General features: G+C 37.2%; 1 protein-coding gene across 2 annotated transcripts in view; it reads right to left on the bottom strand.

The window, feature by feature from the left end:
• The window catches only part of LOC132201041 (protein amalgam), a 119,266-nt gene that overhangs the window by 16,912 nt on the left and 80,878 nt on the right, over window positions 1–21,476 (bottom strand). For both annotated transcript variants that reach the window (XM_059626907.1, XM_059626906.1), the window contains one exon: window positions 10,156–10,356. In XM_059626907.1, coding sequence (XP_059482890.1) covers window positions 10,156–10,356 — 201 coding nt within the window. The remainder of the gene's footprint in view (window positions 1–10,155; window positions 10,357–21,476) is intronic.

Below are 21,476 nucleotides of genomic sequence, written 5' to 3'. Positions count from 1 at the left end.
TGGCGCTTCGCATTGTGTCTTAACTTTTTGCAAGTGAAAAAATGCAACGTAGTGTTCTTCGCAGAAAAGTTACTTAATTGTATTTGTGTGGAGACATTTAAAAATAGAGCAAAGCAAGTACTCCATCGATTTTGTTTTTTATCGCGGAAAAGAAGTTGTGAACGCACCAGAAGTTGCGCTGCCGTTGCCTTAGTGCAAGCAATTAAAGAAGCTGGAAGAGAGAGAACAGCAGGCAGAATAATGGCGAGAGGTTGTTACAATTTGAGATGTGAACGCAGCGCATACGTACACAATATAACTTTACTTTTCAAGTGCGCTCAAACAGTTTAAGAGTCCGTGAGTGACTGCACATTTTAACATCCGTGAATGAATGAATTTTTAAATTATTTTCAACAAACAATACTTCTTCCTCTCAAGAACTAGAATTTAAAATTCTTGCATTTTTCTTGAACAAAACAATTGATTATTACTTAATTGAAATATATTAATTGGATCGACAATTATTTTGGCATACATAATATTGTAGAGTAAAAACAGTAACAATAATTAATTATTTATTGTATTAAATTATTAAATAAAAATATAGTTGATTTTGGGCTTTTAAAAAGACCTCTGCAAGTTGCGAAAACTTTGCCGGTCATTTTTTTTCAAATATAATATTTTTAGTCATCATGGTGAGGTAAAGTAAAGAAATAAATATTAAATAATAATTCATTTAATAATTAAAATATGATTAAGAGATAAATGCTAAAGGCAAATTGTCATTTTTTTTAATTAACAGAATATTTGTTCGTTCAATAAAGTTGATTGCTGGGTGAAAGTTTGAAGTGACGGAATTTAACGCAAAATATCCAGCAGCAAACCCGAAATTTAATTAACGCCCCCTCTGCTATCAGGGCTGGTGCGCAAAGAGCAGCAGCAAAGCTTTTAAAATGTGCGCACGGCATGGTGGGCTGATCAATTGGTTTTCGCTTCATTACCCGCGGATTATTAATAATCCGCATAATTCGCCGCAGCGCTAATTTAAATAATTGCACGTCCTGCGGCTGAAATATTAACAAACGTGATTAGCCGTCGCGCATTATTGCTTCATTATTAATGGCGTGCCTCTTTCTCTTCGTCCTCAAGATTCCTTGCACCCTCGCGGGGGAACCCACGGAACATCTAACGAGATTTTAACTCGACTAGACCAAAAGCTTAAATATTAAGGCTGATAAAACAAAGTCTCATCTGCATTAAAGGATACGCGCGCCAAGAGCCCACTGCTCCGCTAGACTCACAAACGCACTTCTACATAGAATGCTCTCTTGCGAGCTTAGGCCTCTCTTCTACATACTTAAGCATTATTAGGGGTTGGAGGCGTCACATTCAAAAGTATAACACCCGGTGGAGCTCCTTTGTTTCCCTCACGCGAGAACAAGTGGCGTTGTTTAATTAGACCACACGCTAATGCAAAATTAAATTCATTCATCCGCCTAAGAATTCCAGGCAATCAAATGCTCAACATTTTGATTGTTCATATTAATTCGTATAATTAAGCTAAATGGTTAAAAATAAAAGCAATCAATTCGCAGGGACAGTTTTGAAGCCATAAAAAAGTTTGATTTTTGATTAATAATAGGAGTATCCATGTTAAAAGTGTCCCAAGCTACAGATTTACTTTGCACTAGGAACTAATTAATAAAATTACCAGTTCTTCCATTAGCAGTTGGTCAAAAATAAATTAAATATATTCAAATATTTTTTAGAAAATTCTTTTTCTTCTCATTTTTTGAGAACTTAAAATAGATTCAGAAAGAATTTGAAGCATAGGAAAAACTATTTTCCTCGTTTTATGAAATTAGATCAATCTGAAGAAAAAAAAAGGATTAGATGCATTATGTATTACATTTTTACTCTTAAATTTTAAATTGTACATACTTTCGAAGTGCAAACAGAAAATTTTGGGCAAAGAGCTCAAATAATCTCAAAGAGAAACACGCGTGCCAGAAATTTCTAGGCTCAAACAAAAGCAAAGTTTGCTCTCGTGTCCTGCTTTGCGAAGCACTGTGGGCTAATGACAGAAGACTGCGCGAGTCCCACCAGACGAGAAGCAACGCTGCGCGCCTTGTTGTAATAATCTTGGAAATTTTATAAGCTCGTGCTGCGCGGCAAGGCACAGATTACGCATGCAAAATAGAGTCTAGTCGACGGCAAAAGCGGGCAGACCGTGCCAACCCTGGAGGACCCGCCGCCGGCGCTTTTTGCGCCCAACTGCCGCCGAACAAAACCATCATTTTAAAATTTTAGTGCCGGGTCGTCAAGTTCCGTACGTTGGGGAGGAAAAATTATTGTTTAATTGGACGGCAAAAATAAAAGTTAAAAAGAGGAACAAGGAAAATTTGCAGCAGTGAACTTTTCATAGTGCTTGTCCCTTATATATCAATATCAATAATAATCATAAAATTAAAATTTTCCTTTGAATTATATTTTCAGTACTCATAAATCATGATTTATTTGATATTTTAACAATTGAGCTTTATGTAATTTATTTTTCAATAAATGCCGAAACTCTTTGAATGCTATTCGAATTATAGTAAAAGGAGGCAGAGAAAATTAGAAGTTATAATTGCAAATTATTAATTTCTCTCATTAAAAAAATAAAGTTCCCCTATATTATCAAAATTATAGTATTTTAAATTTTTATTAAGCACAACGATAATAATAATGTGCATACAAATTTTTGAGCTCCGAAATCTTTTTTATAATATTATCCCATTTTTTTCGTTTCTGTAACTTTGCACTGGATCAAATGAACTTTAAAATAGCCTAGTGACTAGTTAAATATGGCGTGTTTTTTTTTAATAATAGGGATTTCGTAATTTTAAAATTAAAAAACACTAGTTATTAACGCATAAAATTTTTTATGTGTTTTTTTTTATATAAATTAATAAAATTTGTCCACCCATTAATATGTTAGATTAATGTTAGAAGTTCGCATCTTTAAATAAAAAAGCTACAATTTTTCTTACATAATGATAAGTCCACTTTTAAGTGGATTAAGAAATGAAAACTTGAACGAGGTTCAAATTTCTTTTGCATTCAAGTGTGAGTTGATTTTCTGACAAAGATATAATAATTCTCCCCCTCAAGGGTCATGTTTTTAATAAGTGGCTCTCTCATGTGTAATAAAATATATAATAATAGCATAGATATGATCTGCTCAGCCTTCTTATAGTTTTATTCTATTACGCGAATGAGATTTTCTTTCACGGAGCTGCTTTTCATTCGAGTGAACGATCGTATATCACGCACCTACAAAAAGGGCGCTAGAAAAATAAAACCCGCCGCTTTCTGCATATATAGATCACGTGTTATAATAGCCGACGACGACGACGGAACTCTAAGCCTTATTAAACCCCGCGTCCGCCGCATAAATTATTTCAGCCAAAGACAAAAAGCACGATGGCATATCATAATACCGCGTGTGCGCCGCTCCATACCTGCTGCAGAGGACCGCGAAAGGTTTCAAATTAATTCCCGAATCTCGCCCTCCGATCAATTAGATTCTGCCGGAAAATTCATTAACGGTGTGTGCGCGCATTTATTTTGGGGCGCACGCCAGCCGCGGCACGCGCCCGCCGCAACTTGCTCACTTAAAATTGCTACTCGGTGGGAATTAATTATTGCGGGGGGTTGGAGATTATTTGTGAGGCACGCAATGCCAACCAGAGTCCACTGGGCATACACAAACCAACGCTTATCTCGCCTCAAGAAAATGTTGCCCATTGAATATAGTGGTGAAAGCACAAGCAAAATTTTTAAATATTTTAATATTGAAATTTAACATTTTTTCTTAGAGAAAAAAAATTAAGTTAAAATTTTCAAGATCAAAATTGCAAAATATTTCAAAAAATTTCTTATATAAATATTTTAAAAGTTAATTTTCTACAAACCACAAATAAATTTAAACCATGTTCAATGTACTGAGTATTGGTATTTGAAAGTTTCACGAATATTTTTCAGGAAAAAAAAGAGGAGTAAAAATATAAATTTCATTATGGAACGCAGAGAAATTATAAAGGCTCCACCAACAAAAATAATATTGGTACAGGACCACGGAGGCATGTTACATTTTGAGGAAAAGCAATTCACCCGTATATGTGCCCCAGAAATTCTTGCTTTTATGCAATTTCAAAAGTCCTTTGGCGGTGCGCGCTCGATTCACACACACAGAGGAGGACGCAGTGTGAAATTAAGTCAGCGCTTAATTAGAATTTATCGCCGAGTAAATCCTCATTTGCAATTCCTTGTTTGCTTTTCAGAACTGCCGTGCCGCAGATTCTTTCAAATAAAACTTGCTCTCTCGCACTTTCAAAAGGGTGCGAGGACAAAGTGGAGCGAAAAAATTTTGCGGTGTCAAGCGGGTGCGCTATATAAAAGTCGTCGGGCAAAACGCTCACAAACAGCACGACGCACGCACAAAACTGCCTCGTTTGTCTCAATTTATGCAAATGTAGCGGGAGGAAAATTTGCAATGCAATTAAAACAGGAAACCAAACGAAAGAGGCAACGTATTAAAAAAAATTATCACGTTGGTTAGGAATTTACGAGTTTAAAAAAACAATCATTCGCGTTTCACATTTCAACTTTGTTAGAAATTCAATCACATCAATATTACAATTTGTAAGAACAATGCAAATAATTTAACATAATAACCAGATTTCCACAAGAAAATTAAATTTTCACATTCCAGTGACCTGTATGATCTGCACCATACATAAATATGCTGTTAGTATTCAAAAATTGTCTTATTCCTAGCGACTATGTCAACAGCAATTAAAAAGTTTAAATAGAAAAAGTTTATATTATATTAAATTTAAAAATTTTTAAATTTTAAAAATATATTAGGGCAATAACAAATTTAAGATAAACGTTATTGTTTTATTACATATTTTTTTTGCTGTACTTAAAATAAATCAATTGCAAAAATTAATTTATGCATAATATAGCAATCATCAATAACAAGAGACCAAGGAAATAAAATTACAAATCCGATTGAGTAAATAGAATAGCTGCCAAACCGAAGTTTGATTGATGATCGTTGAGGGAGGAGTGCGCGGGGGTGAGTTTGTCGATTGCGGTTGTTTGTGTGAATTTTTCACTCGGCTGGCAGCAGCAGACGCACAAAAGGCATTAGCGTTAAATCTCTTAAGATATAAGCGGCGGGCCTTGCGTACATACCAGCAGCAGGAGCAGTTACTTAAATTATGCAAAGTGCCGCGCAATTCCCGGCGTTAGAGAGGTATTACAAAATAATAAATTCAACTCTCCCCCCGCAGACGGGGCGCGCGGCAACGCGTGATAAATATGCATTAGGTGGTGGAGCTGCAAAAATAAGATATCTCGGACCTCACTTTTTACGTTTCTCCCCCGCTAGGCCATATGTTTGCCGAGAGTAAGGTGCACGCGCGAAGATAAATTTGATTTTTCCGAGGGGCGCTTCACTTGTTTCGTGAGATATGTGTGTATTTCCTTGAGAGCAGAGCGTGTGTTTTCAAAGTCTTATATGGATCCTTTCACCCTCTAATGAAACGGGCTTGTTCATTACGAAATTTGAAATTCTAATTTTCAGAGCGGTTGATTAATTATCTCTTGTATAGTAAAAAACGAGAGCCACCCGGCACGTGGAAAATTTTAACTTATTTTTAATTAGAGTACTTGATATTGATTTTTTTTATCTTATGAAACACGTCAAGGTTCTTTTTGGTAGAATTTGAAGGTTGAAAAAATTATCTTGCAATTCATGCAAAGCCGTATTGCTGCAGATTTATCAAGCACTCGAATTTAGGAAAGTAAATCACAGTAAGTGTGTTCAAAACTCTTGGGATTTATTTGTTATTAGCATTAATTCAGCGTTGCAAATAAAGACACATGGCTTGGCAGAAATGATTTATGGCCTCAAAACGAACGGCGGCGAAGAGAATAAAAATAGATATAGAACTGCGAGTGCCATTAATTATGAAACGAACAGAAATGTCGTTCGGAAAGGAGAGAGAGAGAGAGAGAGCGGGCGCTTTTTGGAATTTTCAACACATTATGCCACGAGCAAAAATTTAGCGAGCGTGTCGCGTAAAAGTTTGAAAATAAATTTTATAGTAACGCAACGTATCGCAGTTAGGATATTTATTTTAGAGAGCAAGAGAGACCGCCGGCGCGAGATAGAAAATCTCCAGCGCGCGCCTGTTTTGTGATTGATGATGTGTAACGACGGTTGACATTCAGTCAACTCGGCTACTTCATACATATCGACCACGGTGAAGAGCAAAACCGCCGCGACGTAACAAAACAAACACTGCGTGCATTCCATATCGGAATTATGCTCGGCTTCTACCACGTCTCCATGCTGCGAATTTCTAATTTGGATAAAACGTTATAGACTCGCCGACCAAAGTGATTAGATTTTTTTTCCTTCATTTCAATAGTTCAAATCCATTATGAATTACTGATCAAATGGATCGATTCATGAGATTGAACGCACGTGCGCAACAAAGTTTTCAATTAAATAAATTTGACGTTTGGTTCATTTTTTTAAACTTTGAATCTCTGCAAACACAATTTATATATAATTATATTTTTTATTTTTACTTAGAGAACATTTATGTTCACAATTACAAACTTAAACCTCTACACTATTGAACTTGAGACTATGCGCAAGATGAAATACAAATAAATTAATTAAATTTAATAGAATATTTATAAATATCACATTTTATTTCTAATTAATATACATTTAATAAAACTACAAGTTTCAGAAAAGCGGTGGCAGTAAATAAAAATTTGGTCAATTTTTATTTTTTGTTTTATCATTGCAAGATCATAGTGAATAAAAACATGTCACCTTTTTTATATTAAATTAATAAATAATATTTCCAAGGATTTTACTTCACATAAGTCTAATTAGGGGAGCTTTCCTTTTCCACAATTTTATATTAATTAATTGTCAAATATGAAAATTGTGCAAAAAAGCAATTATGAATATTCACTCTTACGCTTACTTGTAAAATGTATAGGAGATACGGATGGACATTATGGTCTGAAAAGGAAACTTTCAACTCTCCCTATCTACCCACACAAAACACTACTTTTTCCATTTATATAATACAACAGAGATGTTAATACAAAATCTGCTGGTGGTGGGAAAAAAGCAAGTACTCTCGGCTTGTCCATCAAAAGCCTAGGTACGCATTATTCATTAAACCTCTTATACATTACGAGGTGGGCATTAAATATTTCCCCTTGTCTGACTGCATAAAGGCAATCTGGCCAAAAAGCTAAGCCGGCGAGTGGCTTTTCTTTTTCATCCAAGCCCCGTGGGCTTTGCCAAAACCGAGAGCGAGATGGTCGCCCACCATATTGCCTCGAAACGCTCCGTGAGCAGATTGTTTCTCGAACCGCAGCCGAAATGGCAGTTAATCCTAATTGCTGCCAGTGAAATCTCGTCTCCGATGCCGGGCGCAGTCCTAATGACAATACCCGCAATATAGGTACACCCTCGACGCAATTATGAAATTGTACTCGCCACAATAAGGGGATTAAGTTCCGCATGTATTGTTTCGCCCAAAGCTGCTTTGGTGCTGGATTCGAATTTCACGCGTTGACTCCAAGAAGGAGGGATGAAGTGGTCAAATTATTTGCATTCCATGTTCGCCAAGAGAAAGAGGTTTTCTAGCATCGCAAATTATAGACCCTGGTGCTGAAGGGCTAAATGGGTAGGGGGAACTAATAATTCCAAATAATTTCATTTTAATGGGATCAGTTATATCCGGATTTAATTATAGTTGGAATTAGTTCTGGGAAGTAAATTCAAATATACTGGGTCCATCTCAACAATCTTGATATTTTTGTCAATTATTATAAATAATTCTTTTTAATTATTAGGCATGAAGCTTAGGGGAAAAATTATTCTATTTTTTAACCTAAAATATTAATTTTTATTTCTACATGATATCATATGAAATTAATTTTTTTTTATCAACTCATAAAGTCATAAAGATTTCTCAGTACCACCTCCTTAAATGTACAAAAAGAATCAAATCCCTAACTGAATATGCTAAAATGGATAAAGATAAAACCTAGTATAGATTATATTTAACCTTAAGTCGACACTTTAATTCTTAACTATTATAATGTCTTGCTGAAGTTGTACACAATTGTGTTAAATAAATGGAAATAATAATAATAAAGTCATAATTACGAGATGGAAAGTTATTTGTATCCAATGAATTTATTTTATTTTGCTCTCAGTTTGCCCTATTACGCTTGTACTCTTACTTCAAGCACCTGTTTCCAATTAAGCAACTAAATGTTTCACGCAAATAATTATCACAACCCTCATCGCCAGGTTTATTCCAGCAATCTAGCTCAGATTGTTTTGCGCCAACTTATGCTGTAAGCAAAACACGTGCAGATTATACTTAACGACCTACATTCTGCGCGCAAAGTTGCCGCCGCCACTTGGCGTGCGCTTTATAAATTTTTCCTCATTTCGAGCTCGTTTGTGGGAAGGCGCAAATTTAAAAGCCCAGAACAAACAAGCGCCATTCTTCAGCACAACCGCATACGCGCGTGCATAATTTCAAACTCCCATGAACGCAGCCTGCACTCTGTTTTACAAGCTCGCGAAAAGTTGCATAAATAATTTCCCCTCGGAGATTCGCCGATTCTGCAGCGGAAAACACGCCATCCCACTTTAGCCGGAACACACATATTTTCATTTCAAAACTTTTAATGCAAATGCATGCGTGCGCTGGAAAAGTAGTCCACTTAAAGATAACTCCCCCATGAATAAAATGACGTGCGGCATGTACAGAATGCATTTTAAGAGAGGACGCGTGTGTGAGCAATGTACCACCTATGCCGCTTGTAATCTCAGCAAAAGGGCAATAAATAACAGACGCAATCAGATGACATGCTGCTTAGGCGGTTGTGAAATGTGAGAAGCGCGTTCTGGACTCAGGCATAAATTTTATTTTCCCAGCAGCGCCAGGAAAGCCGCAAGGTCGGAAAGTTTGAAGAAGTGCCGAGGAGTTTAGCATGAGTGTGGAGAACGGAATATAAACGAACTTAATTTATATGTATTATTTATTTTAAATTTACATAAAATAAAATTTATTGTAAATAAATTGTATTTATTTTGTATTCATTAAAATCCGTTGAAATGATTTTTTTTTTCATATCTAGATCCGTGCCAGATGTTAATTTCTTTAATAATATTTATTCCTTTGTTTAATTTTTATTAATGCCAAAATCTGATTTTTACATTTTTAGGCAGTTTTTAGGAATCTTCAAGCTGGAGTTAAACTAACTTAGCAAATTCATTAATAATTAGCAATTTTCTTCACCCGAATATAATATTATTTCATTTCAAGTCAAAAACCCAATTGTAACAAAGTGTTATTTTATTGTGGAAATTTAAACATAAAATTGAATGGTACTCAATATGGCCAAATCATTATAGTAATATTTATATAATAACCGACAATCATTATATTAAAGTAAATCATAATTTTATTTAATTATTATCATTTATAAGATCAATATAAATAATTAATAAATAACTTAAAAGTATAAATATATCAAAAATAATAATGATAATTAAATTAAAAAAATCCCAAATAATAATTCATAAACTTAATTTTATTTTGCTTAAATAAAGCTGTCTTAGATCAAGATTTTTGTTAAAATTTGAAGTTTTAAAACTTATGTTTCAAATTCAGTACCCGCTCTGAGAACTCCAAAAGTTGGAGCATTTACGCGTTGGCGAGCATTTGATGGGTTTCGAGTTGTGCATCCAAATCACGATGGCCATTTGTATGATATGCGCACATGGGATTTACGGTGGCGGTAACACTCTTGCGGGGCTCTCTCCCAGAATTTATCGATGCCCCGCCGTCAGAGAGATGGCGAAAATCCGATTTCGTCTCCTGCAGCCCCGGAGCGGAAAATTCAAGCGCTGGCAATTTAATAAAAAGGCGCGCCTCCGAGTCAAAATATTTGTGTTTCCACGCATACGCCTTCGACACAATTTTTTTACTTAATCTGCCTTTGAAGTCAAAACTGAAGCTAAATTATTTTGAGACTCTAAAAGAAAACGAGTTTTTTTTTAGCACTCACCTAGAATTTCGACAGTGTGAACGAGGTCCTTGTTGTCCTTGGCGGAAATCTGGCACACGTAGTCGCCGGCGTCCTGCGGCATCACGTTCCTGATCTCCAGATTGTAGCCTTCGACGAGTCGGAATCTCTGGTCACGGGTCACCATGATCTCACGTGCTGTCAAAACGGAACTTCCTCTCCGCCACAATACCACAAAATTGCCTGCAACAATGAAAAACGGTCTCGTTAATTGAGGCACAAACACATGCCACAGCTGGTCTAATGGCTTATGAAATTTCATCCTAATAAGGGTCATATCTTTTGTCACTCGCGAGTGCTTTTTGTCAACCGACCGCGATTCGCCGTTAGCCACTTTTGGGCGAGCGCTCGCGACCATTGTTTTGATCAACTCGCTCTTCTGACACATTTACCCATTTTCACAACGACTCTCTACAAATTGGCGAAAGCTTTGGATTTAATCATCCTATAATAATATTTCCTCCTCCCTTGTCTAATATTTCAGCAAAATCAGTGCACAAATGTCAAAGGTTATGCCCACGCTTTAGCGAAAAGGTTAGAGCAAGTATTTGCAAGTTTGTGGTAAACTTTGGTTTGCTTTTATTTTTAAAGTTATTCAGCCAAATCAAAAGTGCTTTTGTTGCGTTCAACCGGAACATGCATTGGCCACTATGTATCGAAATATTGGATTTCAAAGCCATAAATCCCGGTACGGCCAAATTGCACATTCTATTCAACTCGCCGCAAATAACGTTCATTCCTATTGATTTCTGCGTTTGGCCGGAGGCAGTTTGATTTAAATCATACGCTAGCTGATATTGACAAACAAAGTCAACGGAAAAGCTGATTTGGAATCAAATGAATATTATTCAAGTGAATTTTAACCGCGGCTGAACTTCCAGCAGGAAAAGGAAAGCCAGTATATTGCATGCTGCTCATTATGATTTTGCATCAAGTGAATGTGAATAGGGTGCTCGTTCTCGTTGGGTATAACAAACGCACAACAATCGAGCATCCGCGAGGGCACAAAACAGCATCCGTGTGAAAGGAACGCATTGTGATACGCGCGAGTTTCATCAGTAGCGAACCCCGATTGCGGGGAACACGTACGTGCAATGGTATATATAGGAACACCCTGCCTGCTTGTATCGCATAAAGGGTTATTGTTTCAGGTATGAAAGCACGACTGCAGGCAATATCCAATTTCCTGATGTAATAATTATCGTGCGTTCTCGGAAAAAGTGTGTGCCTTTTCATGAGGGAGCGCCGCTATTATTTTATCTCCGGCGCGCAGGCACCCCCGTGTCACAATTCCACCCCCTGCGCTATCAGAGAAAGGAAAAATGTCCTTTATCTCGGTTGGTTTCGAACGAGTTCATTTTTTTTTAACATTGTAGAAATTTAATATCGGGCGCGTGCTCTACGAGAGATCAGATTTTTTGCACTCATCGGTGGGAGGGGTGGGTTTATTTATTGGAACTGCAAAAGCAAATATATACACACGTGTGTGGGTCCGATGACGAAAGAAGGGGTGCATTTCATTTAGTGCCGGCGGAACGAAAGAGTTGAATGAGAGAGCACGATCCAATTTCACCCTGGGGAAATTAGTCATTTCTTAAAGAGAGTGCAACGTTAATTTCACCCTCTTGACTGTTCGGATTTTATTTAAGAGTTCTCTGGCAAACACGTTAAGGGTAAACAGAAGGGTTTAAAGAGATTTATTGACATTGTTATTTGAATGAAAGGAACGAGGAATTTCTTTTGGAAAATACAAAATTGCTTGATGTTAAATTGAAGGCAAAGTGGGAAATAAAACGAATAGGAAGAAATTTCTTTTCCATGGCAAAAGCGTAAACATCAAAGGCCTTTTTTTACCGATTCTTACTGTCACCTTTTATAAAAACGGTTTGGAAAAGAAGATTTCGCAGCACAGAAACCATTTAAGCAGAATTACATTCCTCCTCGCACACAGGCACCAGCACTCGTGGGTGAAAAGAGATGCTTTTTCGGGCCCAGAGAGAATTCGCCAGGCGATATAAATTCTCGCGGCAAATGATTTTCTGCACGGCAGCTCATTGACTGGAGTTTATTTTCCAGCGGGGCTCGCACACGCCTCATTAGATTTATTAATGGCTCTGAATTTTACTTTCTGCTCCGCTTTGCGTAAAAAGAGAGAAAATGGGAGAGAGAAAGAGGGCAATCGCGTCTTTCAAGAAAGCTTTGCAAAAATGAACGTCCTGTTTATCTTTCAAATAGAAGGAACGCATTGCCCCTTTTCGGAGATTATTGACGAAGAAAATAATAAACAAGCACATGAGAAACGAGGTGAATAAATTGGCCCATCGCTTCAGTAGACAGAATAAATGAGTGTTAAAAGAAACGGCCGGGGAAAACATTTCCAGAAATAAGAAAATTGTAAACAGTCTCACAAAAATAAGGCGCACAAAAAATAATAAAGCATACATTCTGTGATTTAAAATAAAAGCCAAATTTTCCACGTTAGTCCGACGTTAATTATTATTGGTTTTGTGTATTAATAATTTCTTGCGAAAGGCAGATAAAAATAAATCAGTTAATAAAATCTGATCATCAGAGGGCGTGCTGATGTTTTTGAAACTTTTTGATTGGCATATAAGCTGCAATTTGTTTATTCATTAGGGGGCGAACACTACAACTTCTTGCACAATGCACAGCTAATACGCTGACGAAACAAGCCGAGCAGAATTTCCCTTTTTCGAGCAGCAACTCATCGTCCGTAATTGCCGAGGCGAGTGAGATGGACACAAAAAACCACCTGCGGCTGTTCGCGTCAGACACATATAAATAATTAAAAAATATTCGCGTTGCGCAGGCTGCCTATGGTTCAGGCGTTCACCAGGTATAAAAATCGTGCTACTACAATGAGCAAGAGAAACTCGGGTGTGTAGCTGCAGCGCACAAAGGAGGTGGAACGCGCAGACCATTCAGAGTAAGGCCGCCGCTGTTGGTAGCAGCCGCGTTAAGTAAACGAGAATTTATGATGAGTTGCTGGTTGGGCTTTTGTTACATTAATAAATATATGTGTGCATGTGGACTCGGTGCGTGTGTATTATGGATCATAATGGACTCGGTTCTGGCTGCTGTGTATTTTATTGCATGAATCATGACTGGAGTCGTTTAAAAAACGCTTATTCTCGGGAATAAATTCGTATAATAATATTCTTTTTTTGGGACCACGACAAACCAACATAAATTTATATCATTTTCCGAGAATGTGTTTTGTGCATAGGAGTTATTATTTGGTTTTCAAAATGAAATTTCCGGGAATATACAAGGGAATTTTCACTCACAAAAACTTTCATTACATTTTGACTCCGATGACATAAAAAAAAGAATAATAAATGCTATTCTCGTCAAATTGAATTTTATTCACCGACTTTACTTAAACATACATATCAAAAAATTCACTTCAATTTTGATGATCCCCCGCAGAAAAAAAATGAAACAAAGGCTGAGCTGTGCCAGATGAATCACTCGTCGCCCGAGGAGTTTAAACGAACGCGCGACAAATTAATTTGATATTCGCCTCATTTTTCACGTGAAAAAAAACCGGAGATTGCTCCACATCTCTCGCGTTCCAGAGTGCACTGAACAAGAGGCGTTTTATTAAAAAGGGCATCACTCAAGTTGCCGTGGCAAATCCTCTTCACCACGCGAAGTTGAGAGCGAGGCGTGCGAAGAGGCGCCTTTGAAAATTTCCTCTCTCGCTCTTTGTCTTCGGATGCAGTCCGGTCGGTGAATTAAAAAGTAATTTTTTTTTCGCACAGCTTCCATTCCCATAAATTTGCATTAGCTCAGAATTTTAATATAAAATTACACGGCGTCGCGGTAAATAATCAAGCGGCGTCGCCACCAAAAAGGGTTGATTTATGACGCCCGAGCGAGAAAAAAGCCACATGTTCACCTGTGTGTATGCTGCGGAGAGAATGAGTTGAAAAATAAACTACGTGAAGTGAGTGGACTTGTTGTAAAAGCAAAGAAAGATTTAGCATCCGAGTGTGAATGGGCGGAACCTATATTAGTTGTTTATTGTTACAAGACTCGTATATTTTAGTCGGCGGCGTTGCTGCTGCGTGTTTGCCGTGAAGGCGTGGCGGCGCCCGGAAAAATAACTGCGTCGAGTGCCTTGCCCGCTTTTATCTTCTTCCAGAAGCCAACTTTCGGCCGCAGAATCATTTAACATCGGACTGACTAACTGTCTTGAGAAGTGAGAGCAAAATTAGAGCGAGAGGTGAACTGCGGTAAAAAGGGGGTGAGCTGCTGAATGCTTAAAACGGGCGTGTTTTGCCATTTTGCCGCAGCACACGTCAATTACAAAATTATGCAGAGAAAGATCAGCGAAAATTGGCATCTGCTGGCAGACGACTGAATAACAAATGCAAAGTTATTCAATTCAATTTTTTTTTTCTTCCAAATTAATACAAATTTACGCAACAAAATTCTATATATTTATATATAACAAGCATTAAATCCCTCATTGTAGACAAAACAATAATAATTATTGTTTTTGATATTTTTGTTTAGTAAAATTTGATATTTGACACGTCCTTTAAAATAGAGCAGACTGGATAAGTCTTAAGTATTGTAATAAATAATTAATAATTTTAAATTAACAAAGTATTTTACAATTTTTTTATTCATGTAAATTAATTTCTATAATATCCTGTTTCCATATTTTAGATCTAATTATTCAATTATTGCAATTATATATAATATTTCATTTTAAGGAATTCAAATTTTGCACACATTCAAGCACAATATTTTATTGTTATATTATTTTTTCAATGACACTTTTAAATCAGGAGAAAAATATTTTTATTTAAATTGTTAAGGAATTTTGAACTAATTAACTTTTTTAGTAAAAATAAAATACAATGTTAAATTTGCCTGATGTTTCTTGCTTTTGAAATGAGATATTCTTTGTTTCTGCATTTGTTTTGCCACACAAATGCTCAACTAACTATATTTGCTGCAGTCAGTTTCCATCGGGTCATCAGGCGTCAACAAAGAAAAAAATCTAGAATTTAATTTGCATCAGTTCATGTTCATACATTATAATATAAAATACATGTGGTTTTTTATAATATAAAATTAACTTAATTGGCAAAAGTTATCAATAATTTTATAATTAAAAAAGAAAAAGTAAAAAAATTTCCAAATATTGGTTTCGCTTTACCTTTGTTTACCTTTTTCTTTTTTAATTATAAAATTATTGATAAATTTTTGCCAATTAAGTAAATTATAAATTGTTTAAGGACCACTTTTTAATTAAGGAAGGACTATCTATCTTATTTTCTCGTTTGAATTAATCTTTGAAATTGCAAGTTTGAAACGAAACCAAAAAGGTTGTTTTCTTGCACAAACATATTTTCTTTGGCTCGCAGGGGGGCGTATCAATAAGAAATGACTTCCGTGGGTCTTGTTGACTGTTCACAAATTGAGAGAGCAAAGAGCGAATATAAGAGAACTACGCTGGGTGCAATTGTCAATTCGTAGGAAGGAAACAACCGGTGTATAAATTGAATAATAAAACAAGACGCCGGCCGGAATCAATAAAGGAAAAAGAAAGCGAAATGGGGCGGCATCATCTCTCGGCAAAGGAAGATGATTCTGATAAAGGGATTCAATAACGCGCGTGCCACCATGAAGACATCTTCAGCACTCGACCCCTTTATCTCATTTCGCGTGTCTCTCCTATGTTGGGCAGGAAAAAAAATTGCCGCTCCCTTGCAAAACAAACGTGGTCGAAAATAGCCAGCTGACCGGGCGGTGCGCGATGTGATCTGTGAGCAACGACGCAATCAAGCAGAGGATTTATCGGGTGCACTCGGTTGCTGCCTCTTGAAGGCGGAAAGAAAGGAGGGCCATATAGGGTTAACAAGCGCTGGATCGCCGCGAGCTATACGGTGGCGGAGCGGAAAAGAAAAGTCTCCGAGTAAACAGAACGGATGTAATGCGGGGATCGGGCAGCATTGGCCGCAATCAGCACCACGCGCCGCGAGTTTCGTTCGGCTCTTTGCTGCAAAAAAATACGCACTGGGCGCAAAGCAAGGCAGTTTATTTCGATAGAGGAGAGTTACTAAATCTTTGGCCCAATTTATTGGAGGAAAAAATTGTGGACAGTCGAATGGAAAGATCAAGATTTATTTGCTGCTGGAATTTAGGTTACAGAAATTGATCAAAAGGTATAAAATTGATTCCTTCACAATAAGAATTAATTTTTAAAGAAATGAAGAACAATTTTAAAATATAAAAGTTACTAAAAATCAACAAAAGTTTTAAAATCATAAATAATTTTCTGATGCATTTTAATTTAAAATAAATAAAACGTTTAATTAATATACAATTTTTTTAATTTACATTTTTATTTACGAAATAAACTCATTTAAATAGAATAGGTACAACACAAAGAAATGTATGTTAATTAAATGTATTTAAAAACAATTGCTGTAGATAAGCATTACACCTTCATTAGAATCAAAATATTTTCGACATCTTGGATAAAGAGAGGTATTGATGTGAGCGTTTAAATGCAATTTTTTTTTAATCAAATTAAACTGTGAAAAAGCAATAACAATATTAATTTTTTTTCCTTCTGATAAATCAGATAAATGATAATAAGTAAGATTAAAATTATATATATTTTTATTTTTCCTTTAGCTGTGTGTTTCGCTACAATTTCAACTTATAGTCTGCGAATTCTCAAAGGTTTTGCAATTGCCTGTCAATTGCCATGTTGAATATTTCCAAACGTAATGAATGGCCTCCTTTTTGATCTATTGAAATATTAAAATGATGTAATTTTCTATCTGCAGTCTCAACCGCTCACCAAACATAATATCTCTTGGTATTATTCACTTGCACGATCGCCGACAAAACAAATTTCAAGCTTGGCTGAACAAATAGGAATAATACAATGATTTATTACTCGACCGGGACCGGACTTAATTAAATATTTGCGAATACGTATATCCGCGAGCACAATGCACAAGCAAGGCACACACAACAATTCAAGCCGCTCCACGCCGTATTTCATATTACGATGAATAAGTGCCCCTCTTTATACATTCCGCCGACTAGCCGGTGCATGAGCGGTCATCTGTAAAATTAAGCTCGTTTGCTTTTTTTTATGTTGACTTTGGCGATACGTGGTCCAGATTGCGGGTCATTGTTATTAATGTGCACGCGTAAATAGATGTGGAGTAATCCTGCCAATTACGAGACGATTGAGCATGTTCGCATCCGAGGCTGTCAAAAGTGAAAAATTGATGACTGATTGGAAATCATCAATCAAAAAAGAACCGGCGAGCAAGGCACACTCTATGTGTTCGATCTCGTCCCCCCTCTCGGCCAGATAAGCTCCAGTTTGATCAGCTTTTGCTATTATTCCCTGACAAACAGGTACGTATGAATAATTTATCCTTGGATGGCTGCTGCTGACAAGGAAACTTTTGAAAGGGTCTAGTAGCTTTTCGTCTCTTCGGATATATTTTTACAAATTCTCCCAGCAAATGCATCGATTTAATGTTTTTTTTTTCAGATCCAGTGCGATAATTTTTGGAACGGGTTAGAAACTAGTCAGTGATTAATATTTCAGATTTCCCATCCTCAGCTTATTCAGTCGGCTCAAAAATCAATTAGTTTTTTGTGTCGGGGGCCGATCCCGGCGCGAGTGAGCGTGTTTGTTGTTATTTGTTTATCGCGGACGTTAATAATGAGCTGCGAGGGCCCTCTCGAGATAAATCGGTCCGAGCGACCATGATAGATTGGATGCGGACAACGCACTAAATATGGCCTGATGGGGTAGTCGATATTTTTAAGGTGGTTTTTTAATCAGCCTGACCGGCTCTCATCAGTAATTAATTATCAGTCTCTGCCTTTTGTGCTTGGCTCGGCCAACAGGTAATTTGTCCGATTTTTAACGAGCCTGGCCGCGGTTTATCAGAAAACACGGGCCCCGATCGTTAGCACGAAAAATTGCCATTATGGTGCAGTTTTCGTAATCTATACTCTCTCTCAAACATGGTATGGGAAAAGCGTTGGATTTTGGGGCTCTTATGTGCACGGGTAAATATGCGCCGGTTTCAATCATTTATGCGTCATTAGCCTTTAAAAAGACGTTGATTGATTCGAGCCGTTTGATTGGATGATCCTCCGCTGGTTTGTGGTAATCAGTTCTGTCAGGAAGTTATGACAGACGTGGGCTTTCTCATAATGTGCTCGATTTTACAAATTATCCGAGTTAATGGATGACTTTAAAAGTGGAGGTAAAAAAAACTGAATGTTGAAGAGGATTTTTTGCTGCACTCAAATATATTCTTATTTTTTGTTGTGTATAAATTTAAATCATTTAGAAAAGCTTAATTCTGAATAAGAGGAAGATTTTTTAAGCACAAAACGGTGTCTCCGATTAGTGTATGAAATTTCACTTTGCTTAAACGAGTGCAATTTTTATGTGTTAAAACGTTAGTATTTTTTTTAAATAGCAATTATATTTTTTAAACAAAACATCAGTTAAATTTTTTTCTATTTTAAATTTTATAATTCATGAAATGTTTTTCCTAATCAGTCGAGAAAGAAGAGGTTAACAGATTTATTTATTTTGCTGTTTTTTTTTTATGTTTAATTTTGAACAATATCATAATATATTGCCAGATATTTCCTAAATCTGTTATTAATTCACATTCCTTTACCCTAATTGAAGGAAGCGTTTTTGATTACACTGAAACGGCGTCACACGAAGCGTCTGATATTTAAATTCACTAACAGCAGGTGATGCCAACCAGCTCGGCTAATTTTTCTCACACCGCGGGCCGACATAAAAATGCAAATGATGCCGCCCCACCGTGTTTTATTTTTTTCTTCCAGATGTACATTATATTCAAAAGACACCAGTAGCCATTAAGCGCGTCGTTTGAATTTCGCATCAAGCCCAGCAGGGGCACACGCTATCAAGCAAGAAAGAAGCGTCGCAAATTGATAAAGGGCAGCGCAACATTCGACTTGGGCAATTTTTTCTGACGCGAAACATAAATTCTAGGTGAGCCAGCAGCTGCCATCCATCTACCTCATTGCGAATATTACATTTTGGCGCGCGCATAAGTTATGGTCTCGCGCCTGAATATATACGTCGGAATAAAAAGGACTCGGAGCAGGAATGTTCCAATTTCGCTCCTGTGGAGATGCGGTGTGTGCGACAGCAGCTCGTTATTAAAAGGCGCGTATACGCGCAGCGCGATTGTCTCTCGGAGCGCCGCAACAAGATTTATGCGCCGCACGCTGTTTGTCCTCGGCGTGTATGTACACTTTCTTATTCCGCCGCCTCCATCACACAGAGAGAGAGCGCCCTGCTTCTGTGAATAATACCACCCTGCCACCGAAAACGACTGTTTTTGATGTCGTCAGCCTGGCTAAGACGCTGCAACCATCAAATTTCCATGAGACGCGCGCTCCAAAGTTTCTTCTCGTGCAAAGATGAGAGCTCTGAAATTGAGTGTTTCGCTGCGAAGTCACGAAGTGAAACAGCACACATGCACAAAGTCCTCCTTTTGTTCTTTCATCCCTCTGTGGAATCTGGCTTTAACAATTTGCAAAATGGAAATTTTTTTGAGCTCTTATGGCATTTTCTGGCTTTTGCCTCCAACATGTAAAATATCATAACGTGAAGCTCAAAAAAAGAATTAAATGAAAATTCATGCATCAGCAAAGAAAAATATAGCATCAGTTTATAACAGCAATCCAAGAATAAAAAATTTTGTTTTGCTTAATTTTATTTATGTTTGACAAAATTCATAATTTATTTTGATGCTTTTAGTCATTTTATGCAAGCATAAAAAATAATAATTTAAATTTAATTTATGATAAATAAATAAAAAAAAGTTTAAGTACCAAATTCATGATATTATATTCGATTATTTGCCAACATTTTTCTAACCGAGCATAATGGTTTTTATGTGATTATAGGTTTTTATTAATTAAGTTTCAGCCCAATGTTGACTTAACGTATAACGTTTGCTGAGATTCTCTTACTTAAACAAATTATGCAGGAAATTCCTTTCGCTTCCGTTTTGTGGCTGGCCGCCGTATCTCCCTCAAAATTTATCCGGCAGCATTTGCGAATTCAACATATTCGCATACATTAGAAGGGGCGGCGCTGTTTCCTATTCCATCTGCTCTGGGGCCGAGACCGCAAACGCTAAATTGGAATAGATTACGGGCATTGGGAACTGAAAGAAGAAAATGACTTTGGCACACCATGGCGTTTAGAGTGTGTGTGCTGCAGCGAAATCGCGCTAGCGACGGGGAGGAGGCTGCGCGCGCGCGAGAGGGTGAACAGCTCATAATTCGCAATAATGAAGAGAGATTGCGGGCTGGATAATTAGGCTCGAGTGCGAGTGTGCCGCGGAGCGATTTTAATTTGCGCTCGCGTTGCCTCTGTGTTTTATGGTGTCATTGAGCGATGTGCAGTGTTTGACTAAGCACGCCCAAGAGCTCCATTCTGCAGACGCTCTCTCTAATTCCGCCGTCTGGCGTCAGGAATTAAAATTCTGCAGCACACCCGCGTGCTTTTTGCGATCCCTCTTGAAGGATTTCGCGAGAGATTTAGAAGCGGAAGGAAGCGGGACAAAAAATGTTTCCTCGCTGCGGAATAAGGCTGAGAAAAGATTCGGCAAACGTGCTCTTTAACGCTTGGACTTGCTTTCCTCGTAATTTGGTTCTTGAGTAATTTTCCTCGTGATGTTTGGAGACGCGAGTGTAGAAATTAGGAATTCCGCAGAAGTAGTCGTTTATTTTTCGAGAGATTTGTTGGCCCCTTTTGAGATTTATTTATAGTCTCCTCCAATGCATTTTTCCTCAATTCCATTTAATTCGAGTAAAAAATTTGGAGCTCCATCAATCTCGTGCTCATTCTCATTCAATTACAAACAAAAACCGTCCTTTTAAAAATACACACATTTGCTTTTAATTCTCGCACGTCACATCAAAGCGGCTAATGACTCGCAGCGCATTATTTTTCTCCACTCGGTAAAAACGTACATTTGCTGAATCACCGCGAATCTAATTTCATGCCCGTGATCAAGTATAATGTGTCCCCGACATTAAGAGAGGAAGAAAAAAAAAGGAGAATCCTATAGCTGCCGGCGTGATTGCCGTCTGGATCATTTTAGTTGGAGAGCTTCTTCTCAGGGATGCCCCTCACGTATTAACTTCTATTAGGGGCGCGGACATAATGTTTTATACACTCTCGTCGCCCCTGTGAGTATATAATGCAGCATATGGGATGG

Source organism: Neocloeon triangulifer, unplaced genomic scaffold (genome assembly GCF_031216515.1).
Source record: "Neocloeon triangulifer isolate White Clay Creek 2 clone unplaced genomic scaffold, ASM3121651v1 ptg000014l, whole genome shotgun sequence".
In the NCBI taxonomy this organism is placed as follows: Eukaryota; Metazoa; Arthropoda; class Insecta; order Ephemeroptera; family Baetidae; genus Neocloeon; species Neocloeon triangulifer.
Note: the sequence above shows the minus strand (reverse complement) of the source record. Positions and strands in the feature narration are given on the sequence as shown.